The following is a 13871-nucleotide window of genomic DNA, read 5'->3' as shown; positions in this document are numbered from 1 at the left end:
ACAGCCTTGACGTACTCCTTTTCCTGTTTGGAACCAGTCTGTTGTTCCATGTCCAGTTCTAACTGTTGCTTCCTGACCTGCATACAAATTTCTCAAGAGGCAGGTCAGGTGGTCTGGTATTCCTATCTCTTTCAGAATTTTCCACAGTTTATTGTGATCCACACAGTCAAAGGCTTTGGCATAGTCAATAAAGCAGAAGTAGATGTTTTTCTGGAACTCTCTTGCTTTTTTGATGATCCAGCGGATGTTGGCAATTTGATCTCTGGTTGCTCTGCCTTTTCTAAAGCTTGAACATCTGGAACTTCATGGTTCACGTATTGCTGAAGCCTGGCTTGGATAACTTTGAGCATTACTTTACTAGCGTGTGAGATGAGTGCAATTGTGTGGTAGTTTGAGCATTCTTTGGCATTGTCTTTCTTTGGGATTGGATAGGCATTTTATTAAGTTGACTTGACTACCACATTAAGCCTTGTGAACTGACAAGTTGAAAGGCTTTAGTTTGACTTAAGTATGAGGAGTACATATAAAACTTTGAAATGAAAATATAAGGGAGAAATTTTAAACATACACCATTGAATGCATTCAGTAAGCTATTTTTAGCATCTGTATTTTATTACAAAATTAATTCTGCTTCTTCTTTACCAGTTAGGTCACAAGCGTATGTTTTAAAAGATCCTAAAACAGATGCACCCAGCGTACTATAGTGGGTGATAACTTCTATTGGCAGACAGCTATTCATTACACTTATACAAATTAGGTGGCCGTTACACTTCCCTTTATTCCTTTCCATAGAAGTACCTTTGTGCCTCTGGAGCTGAGCACAAGTTGTAATACTTGTCTTTGAGTCCACATATTTGTGAAAGCAGAGAAGTTCTCTATTTGAGTATACTCATGTGTGTGCAGTTCTTCAACAGTTTTGGGGCATGAATGTGTTGTTCCCATTCATTACTTTAAAGGGAGAGACTGTCTTCTTATAACTTTGATAGAACCGTTTCACTTTTATTTTCAAACCCTTATCAGGATGATTTTCACTTTTCTGGCTCTCTAGAGTGACCACACAAAATGTAGGTTAGTTGTACCTTTAAACCTAAGGTGTAGATTATAGACACATTTTCAGTGTGCAGCACAACAGTAGGCATTCTTGTTAAATTAGTTTGAGAAATCCACTTTATTTTGTACAAGGTATGATCCCTTTGCACAGTGAACAAATATATTACAAATCTGGATTGTTTAAAAAAGTATTGCCATTTCATAGTTGCATTATGCTATTGTACAATAATTGTGTTGTTCTTATTCATTTGAATTATATGCACATCACTGAGTCAAAACTTAATTTCTGTAAAGTAATTGCACAGATTTTTCCAAGTTGCCAATCTAATGTACAGGGCACGTGTTTAGGTTGACCACGAACCTATTTGTGACAGTGCTAGACAGAAGTTCCTAGTAGTTGCTCTCTCAGATTGAAATGTCTTTTATCCGTAACTCTTAGTTATGTGAAGGTTGCTATTGTCACAATAGATTAATCACACCCTCTGCCTTTCCCTTCTCCATTGTATTGCCTGATTTGAGTTGTATTACATTTCTTTGAAAATCATAGAATGCTAGAGCTAGGGTTGTTAGAGCTCCCTTACCTTTCTCTGCTTCTCCCTTTTTTTTTTTTTTTTACATGGGGAAAAAAGGAACCCAGAGAGGGCAAGTTACACTAATCTTGACCCAGTGCTTTTGCAATTTACCATGTCACCTCTTGCTGAATTTTGCCCAGAAGATACTCAGCAAAAAAGAGGTGAAACTTGAAACTTGAGTGATGCTGCTTGTTTGCTGTTTGCCAGGCAGTAGTTACTGTACACGCAGGGTGAGGGAAGAAGGTAAAACTGGGATTGAGACCAAGTTCCTCCTTGTTGATCTGACTTCACCATGCTTGTAGATCCTTACTTGACAAGATACTTGAGCACTTGTTGCCCTGAAATACTGAGGTAAGTCTCTTATCTATATTTCTACATATGTATGAGAAACATTTCCTTGGGCCTACAAAGTAATTTTCTAGTATTTATATTTTAATAAGGCTTTTTGGAAAGTAAATCTGCTGTTGCTGATCACTTGCTCCCATGCACACATGCAGCATTCATGTAAGTGTTAGATTTCCCCTAACAGTAAAATTTGTTTACGCCTTGAGTGAAGTGGGGGAGGGAGGATTTACTCATTTATTTTCTTGCTTTTGCTGGTTATTGCCCAAACTAATGGGTTCCATGGCAGACTTCCAGTGTGTGTCAAGGGCTGCAGAACTCCCACATTTCCTGTAGCAGCTGTTCCAGCTTTGCAGTCATTTACAGTCACTTGGTTCCTCTTCTATATACCTGTTTGGAAGTATTTTTTATGGCCTGGACTGTTAATCAGGGAATGGAGTGGTATCGGGGTGTCCGTTGGTTTTCTCAGTTTGCCCTTTGGGTGTTCAATTCTTGTGAGGAGGTCCTCCTTAGGGTTTGGGAGTGGTGGCTTTTTGACCCATCTGAGCTCTAGTTTATATTCATTAAAGTAGAACATATAGATACACCAAATACTGGAATCGGGGGCATTAAGCTCTTGTAATACATTTTTGGCCATCTCAGTAGATGGTGCTTGGAAGGTGGAAGTAGTTCATATACTTAAGTTTTTACATCATGTCACAGCAATTTGTTACAGTCCATTCTTTAATCATTTCATTTAGTTCCATCAAAAAGCATAATGCACTTTAACAACTTAAACTTCCCATATCTACTTTTAGGAAGTGGATTTCTACTTCCTGAAAGTGGGAGTCTAATCTCTTCTACAGTTTTAGGTTCCATACTACATCAAGCTCAAGATTTATGAAGAAATGCTTGAAAGCATGTACATTTCTGAGTCAAGGAATGCCAACCAAAATAAATTCGGGAGGCCAAATAACCATTTGTAGGGATATTTAATTCTTACCAGTCTATGACTGCTTGCTGAAAGGCATCATCTCAGAGTTTTATTTCATATGAAATGACTCAGGAATTGGATGGCTAAGGAGATACAACAAGGCCGGGATCGGCCTGCAATGTTCTTGAACTTTGAATTGGCAAGATTTGGTAAAGCTGGCTTAGAAATCATTGTTTGACTGAAAGAGGCTGCTGTGCTCTGGAAACTTTTTTCTTCTACTCCTACCAGGGGCAGAAGAGGGAGAGTTAATTTGTATTTCTTAAAGTTTTATTAAAAAAAAAATTGAAGTTGTCAGCATTAGACTATATATTAAACTCTGTAAGCTTGGCTGTTATAATTTGTTTGACCTGACATACATGTACAGGTGCTTTAGGATTGATGTTAACACAGTTTGTGTCTATGTATTAATTATCTTCGGCAATAAAGCAGATAATTGAGGGTAACAGGAACTAAAGATACATATACATTTCAGGTGCCTCCAAGTAATTCCCTCACCTCCCCAGTTCCCTTTCCTCTTAGGAAAGTTGGTAAAACCTATTCTACATGCTTTCTAAGCATCATGTTTCAGATTATATATATATATATAGATAGATAGATAAATATATATATATATATATATTTAGCTGATGTTGATGAGTAGCTGTATCTTAAATGTTTTAAAAGATCATGTCATCCAGAGCATTTGGGGTTGGGGGTGAGTGGGTGGGAAATTTTGGTTTTGAGAACAGACTTTTTGAACAATTAATCCAGTCCCTTGGAAGCTCTTCTTTAGTTCCAGGTGTTATAACTAATACGCAGCTGGAGTCAGTCTGTACCATTATTTCAAGTCAAGGGATTGTCTTCTTTCAGAGAGTCAGAGAATATTCAGCAGAGCACATTGCAAGAGAGAGGCTTATCCCTCTTAAGACTGCTTGTCCTGGGATGGCCCACTGGCAGGGCTCTGTCTTACTGGGAGGAGGTCATAATGACCAGGAATATGGCTGTTCCTAGGTAGGTCGTATGGATTCTGGATATAGCTGGAGTTACAACCGCGGCCTTCTTGGACCACACTGACTGTGGGCTCTAAGGAATATAGTGAAAAATGAGTTCAGAGAACAGATTAGCTTTAGTTGCCTCGTTGGGCGGGGGAAAAGAGTTCTATTTAACTTGGTGGGGAGAGAAACCAAGGACTTAGGATAAGTGTATGAGGGTTAGGACTGAGGCTTGTTAAAGAGATTGAAAATCTAAGTGAGTGTGTTGTCAGAATCCCAAGCTCTGGTCAAAACCAAGGGACCTTAGAGTATCCTAGCGGTAGGAGTCTTATCAGTGAACTCAGGGACATGGGTTCAACTGGGAGAAAGTAGAACAAGATAATTTCAAAACTTGCAAACTGTCTGTTCTGATTGTTTTCTGTTTTAAACAGGAATTTGTGTCAACAGTCAGTTGAGGAGTGTGTGTGTGTGTGTGTGTGTGTGTGTATATATGTATGTATATCGGCTCTCCAGCTCCCCACCCCCAGTCAGTATTTCTGCTTCATACTTAGTGTTTTTTAAAAAGCAGAGTTGGCACAAGAATTTGATTTCTTGTATGAGAGTGGATAGAGGTCCTGTGAAAGACAGCTCACTTTGAATTCCTTAAAAAAACAACAAAAGGGGATGTTTTCAAAACGGGGACTGGAGAGGGCTGATTTTACTTCGGATGCTGCACTAGTGCCCTGCTGTCACTAAGTTACTTATTTGAGACACCTACCAACTTCATATATATTTTTATTAGATGTCGACAAGGATGGCACATCTGTGTACGGAGACCCCCTGTGCACAGGCGACTTCATTTCTTCATAGCTGCTTTCTGGAAGCTTGCAGGTGAGGATGGGTGGGTCCTTAATTGTGGCATAAGGGTTTTCACTGCTATTCAAGGAACAAGTGCTAGAACTGCACACGGATTCTTTCATGTAATCTGCAAGGCAAGAGAAATTTCTTAGGACAAACAAGGACATACGCTTAAATACCAAAAGCAGAGTACAGTTTATGTGCTGTCAGACTTGTGAAGTTGTAAATGCCTATGACAGTCTAAGATTCATTTACTAACTACGTTGAGAAATGCTTTCTGAGGTAAGCAGAGTTCTTTTTTTTAAAGAAACATGTTTTTGGGGGGATAAGAACTTTTTTGTTTTAGTAGTCAGGCAGAGCATCAGAAAGGGATTAATTCAAGATGTTCATAATGTGCTTTCACATCTGTTGTTTAATTTTTACAAAATCCTGCCAGGATAGTTGACTGTTTGCCTTTTAGAGGATAGTGGCCCAGGGAGCTGAAGTGACTTGGCTGAGGTCACATGGCACATGCATGGCAGTGCCAGTACTTGAATCCAGGCCTCGGGACTCCTCGGCTTGTGTGTTTTCTGTGACATCATTTTTCTGAATTCTTTTTGACGACCAAGCTTAGGTTCGGCAGTAGGTGTGTGATTCAGCACAGGTGTCAGCAGTTTGGCAACCTTTAGCCAGCCCACAGGTAGTACCCGTGCTCTCGCGAAGCTCATGATGAGAGGCAGGGCAGGTTGAAGTGTAACAGGTTTAAAAAGCACCTTGGTTTCAAGCGAGGCTTTGGAAAGTTCCTGTTTTCTAGCAAGCCTGCAGTATATCTTGTGGGGTCACTTACTCCTGTTCTTGTGAATGCTCACTGAAGTCTAATTTTGCAGAATCTTTTTCTGATCCCGGGAGAACTCACGTTGCTTCTCCTAGCGTCTCTCAGGTGTGTCATCCCTAAGACTTCCGAGTATATTAGGGTATGAAAGGTTGCAAACTAATTTCCAAATATGAAGCAAGGTAACTGTAGCTCCCTGGAGGAAGAAGGTTTTCTTTGTCACTGGGAGTCACAAGGAAAGGGGAACCCTTCCTTCAGTCTCTCTGCTGTTTTCCCTTTTGGGGGAAAATTACTGCCTCCTGTTGATTGTTTCAAATGTGGCAGAATTTGCCCAGAAAAAGCAGAAGACTCTAATCCGGCAGCTCTGGCCCTCCTTCTAGGCTCTGCCAGCCAGGGGGCTCTAGAAATAAGCACTGAGTTGCAGGGACTTTAGTCAAGAGTGATCTTAGAAGTCTAAATTTCTTTTAAGTGGTAGCAGATGGTGAAATTTCTCTCTTTCTCAGCTCTAAATTTCTATAAGTGGTAGCAGATGGTAAAATTTTCAGATGCTCTTTCCCTAGAACCACCATAGATTACATTTTGGGCCGTTCTTTATCTGTGCCTTCTGCCTCCAACTTGTGAAATTAATAAAAATGTAAAGAAGTGGAAGTGGTAATGTAATTCAGGAGGTGACTGGAGGTCCCTCCAGGGAGAGCAGGGCACTCCACGTGGCTGCAGTGGCCGACATGTGTGCCGCCGCAGGAGTCTGCTCCCACAACAGGGAACTGGTTGGAGGGGATTTGTTTTTTTTGTTGGGATTCCCTGGTGGCTTAGCTGGTAAACAATCTGCCTGCAATGCAGGGGACTTAGGTTTGACCCCTGGGTCAGGAAGATCCCCTGGAGAGGAGAATGGCTATCCACTCCAGTATTCTTCCCTGGAGAGTCCCATGGACAGAGGAGCCTGGTGGGCTATAGTCCATCGGTTCACAGAGTCAAATGCGACTAACACTTCTTTGTTAGTGAAGGGTTATTTATGTTTGTTTTAACAATTAACGTTTCCTCAATCTTGTACAAAACTGCATTCACCTATTAGTTCCTTCTAGCGTAGGCACAGCAGTAATTATTATTTCCCCTTCCGCTTTACTGCTTATGAGGAAATTGAGGTTTGAATAGGGAAGTGACTTCCCCAGGGTCACACTGCTCGTCGGTATTAAAGTAAGCTCCAGAACCAGGCTTGGAGCACGTTGTGTCACAACTTAGCCCACAAGCAGAGAGAGAGAGATGTGAGCCTTGTGCCGTCTCTAGCCTAGAACCCTAGAGACGAGAAAATATTTTTTAAAAGTTATTTTTGGCTGCCCTTGGTCTTCGTTGCTACCCCCAGGCTTTTTCTCTAGTGTGGCAAGTGGAGGCAACTCTTGGTTGTGGTGCGCCAGCTGCTCACTGTGGTGGCTTTTCTTGTTGTGGAGCACGGGCTCTAGGCGAGCTGGCTTCAGAAGTTGTGACGCCCGGGCTCTAGTGCAAAGACTCAGTAGTTGTGGTACCCAGGCTTAGTTGCTCCTGGCAGGTGGGATCTTTCTGGACCAGGGGTCCAATTCATGCCCCTGCATTAGCAGGCTGATTCTTAACCCCTGGACCACTAGGGAAGTCCCGAGAAAACATCCTCGCTAGATAGCAGTCCCAGCCAGCCCTAGCAGAGACTGAAGGGAGCCTGGATTGGCCTAACTGCTGGTGAGGTGCTCATGGGGGGAAGGTGGCTGTGGGTCCTTGGTCATGACCTACCTGAGCCACATTAAATTGCTTCTAGTGAATACTTTGTTCCTTAGTATAAGTGGATTGGGGTTAATTAAGTCCAAGAACCCCAGCTGGCGAGCTGTTCCCACTTGAGGTTCCCAGCCAAGTAGTAAGGCTTTATGACTCGGCTGCTCACATGGAAGCTGAGGCCTTCCAGTGTTGCTTCAAGAAGGGCTGCTACCTGAGTGGAAAGTCCTACATCTCGCCCCTCCTCCCCATGCAGGAACATCCTTTTGCTTTGATTGGCACCTGACTCAGTTACATATTTTCTAAAATTGGATGATTAATGATAGCTCGCTTTATAGCACACATTGCTGGGCTCCGCTCACTCCAGTTAGATCATTTGATTCTTGTTACATCTGTGCAGGGGGCCCAGGCAGTAAGGACTAGTATTACTACTTTAGAAATGAGGAAACTAAAGCTCATAAAGTTTGCCTAATGTTAGTAAGTTAGGACAACCCCTACCTTCTCTGATACCCAATCAAGATGTTTTCCCCTCACATTTTGTTACCCTGTCTATGGGCTTCTCTGGTGGCTCAGATGGTAAAGAATCTTCCTGCAATTTGGGAGACTGGGGCTCACTTCCTGGGTCAAGAGGATCCCCTGGAGAAGGGAATGCCTGCTCACTCCAGTATTCTTGCTCTGAGAATTCCAAGGACAGAGGAGCCTGGTGGGCTACAGTCCAGGGGGTCACAGAAGAGTTGGACCTGACTTAGCTACAACCACCTCCTCTCTTATATCCTAACTGCAAACTGTATCTAAAGATACAGTTCACCCTCAACAAGGAAGGTGTTTTATCTATGGGGCCCAGTTCTGCTGAGAAACCCAAGCTGTAGGCTTTTTGTGGACATCCCATGACCGATTCTTATAGCATTGGGAAAGCCTGGACACTCTAGCTCCTTGCCTAACAGAGATTCAGCCAACCAGTAGTGCTTCTCTTGTATCCACTAGAAAAGTTGGCTGCTTTCAAGTTTGGGGAAATAAAGAGTTTGCTCAGTAGCAGGGGATGCACCTAACTGGATAAAAGAGAAGCTGGGTTTTGTGGGAATAGGGGCTAGCTTCAGGGAGCAGCTGTATCATCCATAAAGGGGCCAGAGGTAAAGACAAAATGATGGAGAAGAGTGTGCGCACGCGTGTGTGTGTTTTGAGGTGGTGTTGGGAGGGTGTTGAAATATAGAATAATCTGGATTCTACTTCTGAGGACTGGAAGGAGGGGAAGGGCAAGGCCAGCTGGAAAACTGTACTTCAGGAAGCTCTTCCTCTCTCCAGATGAGTCATCTACCTGCCTGCCCTGAGGGAGGGCGGGGCAAGGGGAAGAATAACCAGCTGCTATAGGACACTTCCTCATCTTTTTATAGCCCCACTTCTGTGCCAGTGTCTGCACTTTGGGCGTGTTGCAAAGAAAAGGGAAGCTTCAAGCAAGGCTACCCAAGCTCTTTCAAGGCCTGTAATTAGCATCAAGCCTGCAGATGTAGCCCTGTAATGCCCTGGCACTGCTGCTCACATAGTTCCTACCTCTCCCAAATCACATACAGCCACATATCAGAGGCAGAAGGGGTCTCTGAAATGAGCTGGTTGAAACATCTTCATCTTATAATGGAAGCAGCAAATCGAGAGAGGGGAAATGACTTCCCAAGGCCACCTTGTGAGTAGGATTTGAACTTAACACTAGCCTTTGTTGTTCAGTCACTAAGTTGTGTCCGACTCTTTGCAACGCCATGGACTATAGCCCACATGGAATTTCCCAGGCAAAAACACGGGAGTGGGTTGCCATTTCCTTCTCCAGGGATATTCCTGATCCAGGGATCCAACCTGAGTCTCCTGGTTTGGCGAGCAGATTCTTTAACATTGATTCAACAGGGAAACCCAACCCCAGCCTTTAGGTTCACATTATCATCTAGTTAAGGCCAATATTTCACTGTTGCTGAAAACCCAGGCACCAAATACCCATCTCTCTCCTTCTCAGCCTACTCATATTAGGAGGCTGCACTGCCTTTTCTCTTCCTGGGCCCTGACTTCTCACCTTTCTCTTGATTGAGAGAGAAGGACGGGAGAGGAGTTGGGGAGATCTCAGGGCCAGAAGGAGAACTGGAGGGAGGGGGAAAAAACCGGCTGAAAACAATTTTCAGGATGTCAGTGGGCTCCTGACTAGCTTGGAAGCCACGGTTACTGCAAGGAGACACCTGGAGGTTGCATTAGCAAGGGCATACAGGTGGGGAAAGCGGCAGCAGCAGCAGGACCCAGGATTTCAGGAGAAGGGTGATGGAGACTGGTGGGGAGGATTTCTTCTGTAGCACTTTGAAATGCATGACAGAAAAGTGTTGTCATGAAGCAGTTTGTTGGGGAATAATTGTGCTGAGGGTCAGGAAGAGGAAGGAGGGATGGAAAGGTGTTTAGAGAGAAAATGGGGTTAGCAGTATGAGTGGTCTCATGCAACCTCCTGGGTGACAGTGAGGGGAGGTCTTCAGGAAGTAGTGGGAGAGAGGGGGCATTGACTGAATTACGTTAAGATTTAGCATGTCAGAGCTGGAAAGGGCTTTAAAGACCCTGTCCTAATAGAGGAAGAAACCAAGACCCAGAAAACAGCACCGTGATCTAATCGGTGCTACACAGCAAGAACCAAGAGTAGAATTCTTTCTTTTCTTTTTCTTTTAATTTTTTGTCTGAGTTCTGGGGCTTGCAGAATCTTCATTCCTCAACTAGGGATTGAGCGTGGCCTCTGGCAGTGAAAGCGCCAAGTCCTAACCACTGGACTGTCAGGGAATTCCCCCATAGAACCCAAATCTTTTAACTCCCAGATCAGGTCTCTTTCCCACTGAGTTCAGAGAACACTAAGACTCTTAACCCCGATAACCACTGATTTGGTCTGGCCCAGTAGTTTTAGGTAACAATTGCACTCCTGGTACATAACTTGTTTATTGAATGTTTTTTGGGGGACATCCAGTTGGTGGGGTTTATTCCATGTCCCTGATACGTGTAAAGCTCTGACCTGTGATATTGTTTTCTTGTGGTTTCTGGTGTGTGGATCCCTAATACCTGTTGGTACATTTGCCTATATAGTCCTCTTTTCTCTCCAGTTTAGAGGATCAGATTTATAGGGTGGTGAAACAAAACCTGGCCGCTAGCCTGCTCGGCCTCCCCTGCACTCAGACTCGGATGATCCCACAAAACAGGAGTGCATGGCGCCGAGGCTGGGACACTGCTGTCCTTAACTGCATTTCGCGTTCGTGGCTGCGAGGGACAGCCCTTACCACAGTGTGCAGGACACACAGTGCATTGGGAAGTGTGTGCTCATGTGCTGCGCTGTCTGGGCCTGTCTGCGTTCGTTCAGGCTTGAGTCATGGGTATTCTCAGAGCTGTCAAGGGCCCGTAGAGAGGTTTGTTCAGTCACCATGCCTCTTGAAGAAACTGAGGTCCAAGATCACGGTGATGAAACAGTATAGTTGTCTTTTCTTTTGTTTAGCTTCATCTACTGTGATGGTGCTCGCTTTCATTCGGGTGATTTAAGTCAAAAAAAAAAAAAATTCCAGAATGATGCTCCCAAGGGTGTAGGGTTCTTTGGCTGACAAGGAGCCTATGGGTGGCCTCCTGTCCTCAGATAGTTCTCTTGGGCAGAGCACATACATGTGCTGGTGGAGACTTGTTCTTCCTGCTCTGTTGTTCAGAACACAGTGCTCACCGCCACCCGCCCCTAGCACACCCTACTTCTAGTAACCACCCCACAAAGGGCTGTATATGACCAGCTCTCCTTGGTTAGGAAATAGTTGTGTCTCAGGTATATCTTAGGCTAAATCTGATGAGAAATCTGAGTCAGTCTAGACCAGTGGTTTCTAAGTGTTCGGTGATCTGCTACGTAAGGATACCCTGAGGCACTCAGCACTCTTGATCTATTGCATCAGAATCTTGGGGACGCAGGGTGTGGGCATCTGTATTTTTAACAAGCTTTCCAGGTGATTCTGGTACACAGGTAGATTTAGGATATCCACTGGGATCGTTGCTGTAAGTCTTATCTCCTTCAGTTTGGCTGAGTTGCTTTTTTTTAAATTCAATTTGGCTATGCAAGGTCTTAGTTGTGGCAAGTGGGGTCTGCTTCCCCTACCAGGGATAGAACCCAGGCCCCCTGCATTGGGAGCATAGTCTTAGGCACTGGATCACCAGAGAAGTCCCTGGCTGAGATTCTTGAATAGATTTCAGAGACAAAGGGACAACTCTGTTACATCAGTATAATCCTATACAATATGCAAAAACTCTTCCAATTTGTGATTTTTATTGCGTACTCAGGGTAACCTTGTTAGACCGTAGGACAAGCATACTTATCTCAACGTTGTAATTGAGGAAACTGGGCCTTGGAGAGGTTTGTCATAGTTAGTAAGTGACATAATTTCAAAGCCACCTATTTCATACATTCTTTCATTTTAAACCTAGGCCCCAAGCCTGGGAAGGGACCTGACCTTTCATCTGTGGCTTCACCTATATACTTCCTAGAGGGATGATCTGACTTCAGTTCTCGCATGCTGGGGATTAGTCCTAGCTTCCCTGCTCTATGGGACAGAGACCTTGTAAAGGTGGGGCATGGTACAATAGTAACACTAGGTGTCGTTTTCATTCCTTGCACCCCAGAAAGCCAGCAGGTGCAGGGTGGCATTCCTCGCCAGCACAATGACAGGAGGCCTCTGGGGCAAGTAGACTTTATTTCAGATTTCATAATCAATTGAACTCATACTAATTGGTAGGATAATGACGTTCTGCATTTCCGAAGACATTTAGTTGGCATCTATAAAAAATCCCACAAGCATTTCCTAAGCAGGTTCAACTGAAATCAAAAGATGAAATCATTATTATTATGATTGCTCCTCCTGGGCAGAGCTACCCAGCCGTCCCAGGTTTGTGGTCTTTAACTTTTTTGGGGGAATGGGGGGAAGAAATGCATAGTTTTGTCTCTGGTAGAAACCCTGGCAATTTCAGATTTGCATTCTTTATCTTTCTTAGCCTTCCTAATGGTACATCATGATTAGATACTCTACCTTTGAAGCCTTTGTCCATAACGTATGTGTTCTGACGTCTGTCCATTCCACAAGCACCTGCATAAAAATAGAAAAAGGAAAGAAAAATGGAGGGGTGAATGAGGTTTACTTAGACTACATGTATTCTTTTTTTTTCCTGTTCTCTCCTACCCAGAAAATAGTTCTTTAGTGCTAGAAAATTACTCGGGGTTTAATCTCCTCTAAATCATCTTGACCATATGAGAGTTCTTTAAAAAGCTCCTGTGTGTAAGTGGTGAGCTCTGTCACCCCCGGCATATTTAGCACTACTGCTCTGTAATCTCTTTGAGGGGAATGTCTTCTGGAGGCGATCACAGGCAGTTCTGATGCCACCTACAGTCACTAAGTGAAGTTCCAGGTTCCAAGAGTGTAGGATAGGGAATGAGTCAGGACCAGTTCTCAGCTTGGAGGAAGGGTGTATGACATTCCAAATCCCAGTTCTGTTGGATTTTGGAATGAGGGTGAAGACTTTCTCACCTCATAGCTCTAGTCTTGCCTGTCGCTCCCCTTGTGGGTCTGATGCTCGATTGAGGGGAGCCAGAGGGAGGTGGACAGGCAGCTGAGGTTGGTTAGTCCTCTCTACAGGTTATACAGTCACTCCCAGCCAGTCAGCTCTTTTAGTCGCCTGTCCCCACTTTTTTGGGTGGACTATTTGCACATAATTGAGAGTTGTCTTTGAACAACATTTCCAGTGTTTTTCAATCCCAAGCATTTCTTTTTTCCCTTTTGGCTACTACAGTTTATCCTAGGCTCCCACAATGCATGGTCCTCAGCACCAGCCAGAGGTAGGAAGGACGTGAAACTTCAGGGACCAAGCTCAGGTTCTTCGCTGCTGATGATCCCAGAAAAGAAACTATATGATACTTTGAATTTGGACAGTAATGACTTGAGCTCACAGTCAAAGCCATTTCCCCCCCCCAGCTTTTAACTGAGGCTGCAGTATTAGACAAGGGAGCAAGTGCTTACTAAAATACAGTTAGACTCCACTCAACTCTCCCCAGTGTCTGACACCGAAGACCAACACATGGCTATTCCGATACCTCCTCATGCCGCCTCCATATAGAGTTCCCTGGTGGAATTTGCAGAAGCCTACTCCTATCTCCCTGCCTTCCACACGGTACTGAGAGCAGAGCCAGGTCCAAGTTTTCTCAAGTTCGCTATTCTTCTAAAGGACCTATAGGTACCTGTGCCCTTCAGAAATAGGACTGCGACAATCTGAACCCCTGGCATTTTTATCTTGGGACCAGGGCTTCCTTTGCCCTCCCTGAGGGATGGAGGCTAGGCTATTAAAAAGTTAACCCCCTTTTTATAGAACAGAATACAGACTCAAAGAAAGGCAGTGACTTGGCTGAGACCACACCAAGTGAGAAGTTGAGCTCCACGTAGAACCCAGATGTCCTGAAGTACACCCTCCCATTGTTTACCAGCCTACCTGAGTGTAAGCCAGAAAATGACGTGTGGTGGCTTTGGCTGTAGTGATTGAGAGAGAGAGCTGGGCCGGGC

General features: G+C 44.0%; 1 protein-coding gene across 1 annotated transcript in view; it reads right to left on the bottom strand.

The window, feature by feature from the left end:
• Positions 1-3513: 3513 nt before the first annotated feature.
• The window catches only part of MEGF11 (multiple EGF-like-domains 11), a 259471-nt gene continuing 249113 nt past the window's right edge, over positions 3514-13871 (bottom strand). The window contains exons 20-22 of the mRNA XM_010834543.1: positions 12351-12407; positions 4666-4872; positions 3514-3999 (exon numbers count right to left, since the gene is read on the bottom strand). Of these exons, the coding sequence (XP_010832845.1) occupies positions 3839-3999; positions 4666-4872; positions 12351-12407 (425 nt within the window). The 3' untranslated portion in view covers positions 3514-3838. The remainder of the gene's footprint in view (positions 4000-4665; positions 4873-12350; positions 12408-13871) is intronic.

The sequence above is a fragment of the Bison bison genome, unplaced genomic scaffold (assembly GCF_000754665.1).
Source record: "Bison bison bison isolate TAMUID 2011002044 unplaced genomic scaffold, Bison_UMD1.0 scf7180017864034, whole genome shotgun sequence".
Taxonomy (NCBI): Eukaryota; Metazoa; Chordata; class Mammalia; order Artiodactyla; family Bovidae; genus Bison; species Bison bison.
Note: the sequence above shows the minus strand (reverse complement) of the source record. Positions and strands in the feature narration are given on the sequence as shown.